The 7297-nt window shown below is 49.6% G+C and overlaps 1 protein-coding gene across 1 annotated transcript in view; it reads right to left on the reverse strand.

Annotated features, from left to right (window-relative positions):
- LOC119423588 (janus kinase and microtubule-interacting protein 3-like) overlaps nt 1–7297 on the reverse strand; it is a 185403-nt gene that overhangs the window by 42405 nt on the left and 135701 nt on the right. The window contains exon 13 of the mRNA XM_037690987.1: nt 1486–1719. Coding sequence (XP_037546915.1) covers nt 1486–1719 — 234 coding nt within the window. The remainder of the gene's footprint in view (nt 1–1485; nt 1720–7297) is intronic.

Below are 7297 nucleotides of genomic sequence, written 5' to 3' on the forward strand. Positions count from 1 at the left end.
TGTGTGTGTGTGTGTGTGTATGTATATATATATATATGTGTGTGTGTGTGTGTGTATGTGTGTCTGTGTGTATGTATGTGTGTGTGTGTGTGTGTGTGTGTGTGTGTGTGTGTATATATATATATGTGTGTGTGTGTATATATGTATGCGTGTGTATGTGTGTATATATATATATATGTATATGTGTGTTTGTGTGTGTATATATATCCCCAAAATGCCCCCCGGGCGCTTTCAATAGCTGCCCACTGCACCACCTGGTGGTGGATGGGTTAAATGCAGAGACTAATTTCGCCATTGTCTGGAAACATACAGTGCTGACATTGTGATGACATTATTATTATTATTATTATATATATGTGTGTGTATATGTGTGTGTATGTATATATGTATGTATATATGTGTATGTATATGTGTGTGTGTATATATATATATATGTGTATATATATATATATATATATATATATATATATATATATATATATATATATATATATATGTGTGTGTAATTTTCTAATCATATGTTTTTTTATGATTGTCTACTGTTGGACTGATAAATATCTCCTGGAGGGTAAACTATATCTTGGCTGCAAGTATCAAGCTGCGAAATCCTTCTTTTTCTACAACTGATGGTACTTGGTCATCAATCAGGATGAAGTTTAGCAACTTCTCGGTAAATATTTGAGCTCTGGGGCTTCTGCGATGTGTTCTTCTTGTTCAATCCGCAGCAAGCATTCTGATCTCGGTCAGCCGTTCTCAGTCTGCCCCTCCTCCGACATGGACAGACTGAGCGGGTCAGACAGAGCGTGACTGACTGAAATCAGACTGCCTTCTCCGGACTGAACGAAAATAACAGACCTCTGAAGCCCCGGAGCTTGAATGTCCAACGTAAAACTAACTTTATAGCGGTTTAATGTGGTGCTATGGCTCTGCAGACATTGTACGTTGCGGTCTTGTTTTGTGTTTCTAGTGTAAAATACTTCCACACGGCAGACATGTTTAGATGAAAAGTTGGTTAGCCATTAGCCACAGTGCTGCTAACTCAGTCCTCACTTTGTAGCTGGCTGCAAACTATGAAATGGATTTCCTGAATGGTGGTTCTTATTACTCTGGGTTCATGAGACACCCCTCCCTTCAGGAAATCCATTCCATAGTTTGAAGCCAACGTGCAGCACAACCACAGACATGCATCATGGATCGGAAATATCGGCAGGTTGGATTGGAAAATCCGATGCGTAAGTTATGCTGGTATCGGAGCCCTACACAGATACTGGATCGGATCGGCCCCATCCCTACTTTTTATTGTCCTCTCCCTTTAGCTTCCCTCCAATAATGCTCAAAGAAACTGTCCAGATGACCTGACTGAGCATTATTGGATTTGGTACCTAGATGATTGAGCATGACCTTTGTTGTTTATCGTCCTTCATTTCAACAAGCATTTATTGTTAGTAATAGAGGAGGATATTTCAGTGAGGGTTAGATGTTCACCTGCTGTGTGAGTTGAAGCAGTTCCATCCTCTCTCGAAGGATCTGAACATCTCTTTCTCTCAGTTCACACATCACGATTCGTTTCCACTGATTCATGGCTCTCCTCAGCTCCTCCTTCTCTTCTTCTGTCAAAGTCTCAGAGAGGTGACCCTCCCCCGTCTTTAATCCCATAATCCTGGTCTCCTCCTCCTGCTGCAGAGCCTCAAACAGCATGGCCTCCAGCTCTAAGATCCTCTAAATCATAAATTGACATTTTTCAAATGTTCGTTTAGTGAATTTTTTTACCTAATGATTCAAAAGCTGGCATGATTACTCCTGTTCAGTTTAACAGATCATTATACACTGCCTGGCCAAAAAAAAAATTGCCACCTGGATTTAACTAAGCAAATAGGTACAAGCTTCCTTTTGGATAAATACTGCATGGGTGATTATCTTTCAGCTGCAACAAGTTATTTAACCCCAAACTGGTGCAATGAGTTGCTTCTCATTTCTTAAACAACCATGTAGAAAAGACACATCACATGGTCGTGGAAAAGACGTCAGTCTGTTTGAGAAGAGTCAAATCATTGGCATCAAGCAGAGAAAACATCTAAGGAGATTGCAGAAACTACTAAAATTGGGTTAAGAACTGTCCAACACATTATTAAAAACTGGAAGGATAGTGGGGACCCATTGTCTTCGAGTAAGAAATGTGGCTGGAAAAAAATCCTGAATGATCGTGATCAAGGGACTGGGACTGAACAGCTGTGTAGCCTTAAGAAAACCACTAATCAGTGAGGCTAACCGGAAAAAAAGGCTTCAATTTGCTAGGGAGCATTAAGATTGGACTCTGGAGCAATGGAAGAAGGTCATGTGGTCGGATGAGTCCAGATTGACCCTGTTCCAGAATGATGGGTGCATCAGGGTAAGAAGAGAGGCAGGTGAAGTGATGCACCCATCATGACTAGTGTCTCGTCATCAATGCAAGATTTTGGTGAAAAATTAATGCAACACTGGATGGAAATAGATTTTGTGACATTGCAGAAGCTTATTGAAACAATGACACTGAGAATGCATGGTGTTATCAAATTTAAAGGTGGTCCAACGAAATATTAGTATGTGACCTTTATTTTGGTGGCGACTTTTTTTTGGCCAGGCAGTGTATTTCACCTGGGCAGACCAGTAGACTGTTTCTGTATGTTGTGTATGTTTTTTTTTAATGTACTGTATGTTCTATTTCATATAGGCTTCGCCCTTTAAGAGCTGTCGCTTAGTGGGTTTATCCCGTTATGCAGAGCATAAGCACTGAAAAAAATTAGTCCACGCCCACCTGCTGTGTGGGCCCCACCCGGTCCGTATAAATTACGTTAAGAGCGGGAAATCGGCTCCCATTTTTTCTTCAGCGAGCTAATATAGCACTGTCAGAAGAACAAAGAAGATAAATTGTGTATATGACCAACCTTTGTGAAGGATGCTTGGCCCGGCAGTCGACCTCCGGCCGTCCGGTGAGTTCTCCTCCCCGAGGAGAAGATGACAGCAGTCTTATTCCAAGGTAAGCGTCGGGGAACATTTCCCAGTGACAGGTCACTACACGCTGGACAACGCCATCTTGTGTTTTTTCCTCTTATCGCCGACCCTCGGGGCGAACCGGATGGTTCCTCCGGGGCAAGGTGTGCTCAGCTGCAGCCCCCGCTGCTCATTCCCTCCTGGGGAGCGTAGTGTAGGTGGAGGGGGGCTGAGTGAATGCTCACCCCATCCCACCTCGTTTCGCATCGGCGATCACACCGCTCCCGGCCGACAGCGCCCTCAGGGGTTGCCCGGCGGAACCCGGGAGGAGGCTGACATGAAGGGACCCCTTTTTTTCTACGTCCCTCGCCTTTTCCCGCCAGTTCGGATGATCGGCGGAAAGGTTATTTTTCACCGACGTGTTTCCAGGCAGCCGCAGTTAGCAACAACGTGCGCTGCTAGCATATAGCATGTCCAAGGGACTGAAGGCCGCAGACCTGCCTTGGAGACAAAGAACTCCCTCTGTAAGGCAGCTGACGCTTTTCCTCGGTTCCCCCCCCTGGAGCCAAGCCTCGCGGAAGCTTCCGGAGCGAAGCTGCCCAGGTCGGAGCAGCGTCCCGTCCCTCCGGAGGAACCAGACGGCGACCAAGCTCTCCAATCGAGCCCACCGACGTGTTTTCAGGCAGCCGCAGTTAGCAACAACGTGCGCTGCTAGCATTTAGCATGTCGAAAAGGCTGGAGGCCTCAGACCTGCCGGAGGAGACAAAGAGCTCCCTGTGTAGATCGGCAGACGCCATCCTCAACATGTGCGCCGCTTCCACGGTTTGCCTGTCGAGGATTGCAGCGTGGATGACGGTAATCCAACGTTCCATCTGGCTCCGTCACTCTCCATTGCTGCCGGAAAAGCTGCACAAAGACCTGATGGAGGGCCCCATCTCATCGGACGCGCTGTTCGGAAGCACTGTGCGCCATCTCATCAAGCCGCGCGGCTCATCCCGTCCCCCAGCCCGCTGGAGAGATCGTCGAGAGCAGAGGCAGAAACATCGACGCTCCACGGCAGCAGCAGCTTCGTCTCGCCCAGCTCCACCACCAGCCCCGCCCGCCAGAGACCACCCCTCCTCAGTCCGGCAGCCTGCACTTCAGCGTTTCCCCAGAGATCGCCTGCAGACGGCGCTCGGGGCAAACAAACCGCAGAGCTCACGAGGGAGAAGTTCTAAAAAATGACGGTCTGCGGAGGATGTGTGTATAAATGACACAGGAATTGAAATAAAGGATTTTTCAAAGATCAAAATGCCTGTTTTTAGCCAGTCTGTAAGTTCGGATGAGCTCACAGCCGCTACACACACATCCTCCACACAGAGAGAGCCGGTGGCCTTAAATAAAGGTTTTTTAAACCCACCGCCGCTCCTTCACATGCCCAGACGCTCACGTGACACCACGGTAAGCGAAATAACTTGTTGTCAATCAGACCCGCACGATCACCACCCAAACGGTGTTAAACGCGCACCCGAGCGAGACAAGCAGCCTCCATCCAAACGGCACTGTGTCGATGATGCACGCACAGCTGCCCGGCGCTCACCGGCTCACATCGGGATAAATGTGGGACCGCAGGCCGGGTCCGGTGGAGGTCCCCGCTCTCAGCGAAAACAACACACGCCTCTCCTGAATGAACGCGAGCGGTCGTCATCCATCGCGTCTCAGCGATCAGCAGCTCACGGCGGCATAAGCGTGAGACAGCTGAATGAATCCAATGATGGGCCCCGCCCTCAGCGAGAGCGGCGCGCGTCCCTCCAGAGGAAACGTGCGCTCCCGCGAGGCTCACAACCTTCACTTCGACAGCACGGCGTTGATGACGTCACGCCCTCCACCTCTCAACGTTCGCACAGCGACGTTAAACATGCAGCCTCTCGACGTCATCAGCTGACACACGCCTCGCCTCAGCGTACACCGCCCCGCCCGGACATGAAGGTTGGTCTGCGATCCAGACACAGCGCACGGGCGCGCGCAGAACAGCCCTTTCGAGGAAGCCTCGCCTTGGGTCACGCGGAAAACATTTCCGCGACGCATGACGGCGGTCGAGGCGGAGTTTTGGATGACATACGTTCAAAACACGGCACATCATTTGAACGCACGTCCATTCCACGAACGTCACGCAGAGTGGTTAAAAACATGCTCACCGGACAGATGGATGGACAGAGTGTTATGCAAGGGTTACACGCTGCAGTTTGCAACCCGACCCACTCCGTTCGGAGGAGTTATAGAAATGGTCCTGTCATCACCAGACCAAGTCTCAGCCTTAAATGCAGAAGTCCAAGAGCTTCTGATAAAAGGTGTAATCTCAAGAGTTCCCAACGAGGAGGAAAACACAGGGTTTTACTCACGCTACTTCCTGGTCCCCAAGGACCGGAGGGATGAGACCGATTCTGGATCTGTCAGCTTTCAACAAAGCGATCATGAACAGACCTTTTCACATGTTGATGAACAGACAGCTGTTGGACAACATCCAAAAAAAATGACTGGTTTGTCTCCATCGATTTAAAAGATGCTTATTTTCACATACCAATCATCCCAAAACACAGAAAATTTCTGCGTTTCGCCTTTCAAGGGATGAAGTACCAGTACAACAGGCTGCCTTTCGGGTACTCCCTCGCGCCTCGTACGTTCTCAAAGTGTGTGGAGACAGCCCTGCATCCACTGCACAGAGCAGGGATGAGAGTTTTGTTTTACCTGGACGACCTGCTGCTCCTGTCTCACTCCAGACAGGAAGCATTGATACAGGCTCAGGTGTTGGCATCACACCTGTTAAATCTGGGCTTCGCCATAAACTGGAAGAAGAGCTCGATTTTCCCGGCCCAGACAATTGTTTATCTGGGAGTGGAATTAAACTCAATTACCATGACGGCTCGCTTATCACAAACAAGAATCGACACTCTAAAAAACCAATTTCGCCACGTAAGACCTGGCAAAGTGGTAACAGCCATCTCCGTCATGAAGCTGTTGGGAATGATGTCATCAGCTCACACAGTGGTCCCGCTGGGTTTGTTACACATGAGACGCCTCCAGAGGTGGTTTACGCGTCTGCGTGTGGATCCAGTAAAACAAAAGAGACGGATGATCACTGTCCCTCCCTCCGTGAGAGCAGACCTCCGACACTGGGGAAACACCCTGGTTCTGTCAGAGGGAGTCCCCGTCAGCAGACCCTCATCACACGTGTCAGTCTTCACGGACGCGTCGCTGTCAGGCTGGGGGGGGACATGCTTATCTCAAGCAGTAGGGGCGCTGTGGCCCCACCACACATCAGCCCACATCAATGTTTTGGAGTGTCGCACAGTGCTGAACGTGATTCAGCATTTTGCTCCCGTGCTACAGAATCAACACGTGTTGATTCACACAGACAACAGGGTGACTGCTGCGTACATAAACCGCCAGGGGGGTGTGCGTTCGGCCCAGATGTTACACATTGCGCGGAAGCTACTGTGTTGGGCTCACCAAAACCTGCTTTCCATCAGAGCGGTTTACATACCCGGCGTTCTGAACAGAGGAGCAGACGTGATGTCCAGGGGCGGCCCACGTCACGCGGACTGGACCCTCCATCCAGACCTGATGTTTTCAGACGTGGCAGAAGTTTGGCAAAGCAGCTGTGGACCTGTTTGCGACGCGAGAGAACGCTCAGTGTCAATTATGGTTTTCCCTGAGCCCACGAGACAATCCACCGCTGGGGGTGGATGCATTTGCTCACAGCCCGTGGCCCAAAACGCTTCTGTACGCGTTCCCCCCTCCTCCTCCTCTGATTTTACGGTTCCTGAACCGAGTTCAGGAGGAAGGACTGACAGCTCTCCTGATAGCTCCCGAGCGCATGAACGCACCATGGTTCCCAGTCCTGCAGCGTCTGTTGTCAGGTCGCCCGTGGAAACTGCCATGGAGGGAAGATGCTCTCCTTCAAGCAGGAGGAGCGATCAGGAGTTACCCGGAAATAGGCCAGCACCTGTGGGTCTGGCCGCTGAGCGGTCCCGCTTAGAGAAGATGGGTCTCCCTCAGGAGGTAGTGCGCACAATTCAAGATTCACGCGCTGCATCTACCACAGCCCTGTACACATCAAAGTGGACGGCTTTTCAGCGCTGGTGTACAGAGAAAGGTCTGGAGGCCACCTCGTGTCCATTAGGTGGCGTGCTGTCCTTTCTTCAACAGCTGATGGATAGGAAGTTGGCATTCAGCACGATTAAAACGTACGCTGCAGCCATCTCTTCCTGCCACGAAGTGTTCGGAGACAGAACAGCTTTTAATCACCCGCTGATGAAGCGGTTTCTAAAAGGTGTACAAAGACATA

Source organism: Nematolebias whitei, chromosome 17 (genome assembly GCF_014905685.2).
Source record: "Nematolebias whitei isolate Nwh7 chromosome 17, NemWhi1, whole genome shotgun sequence".
NCBI classification, from domain to species: Eukaryota; Metazoa; Chordata; class Actinopteri; order Cyprinodontiformes; family Rivulidae; genus Nematolebias; species Nematolebias whitei.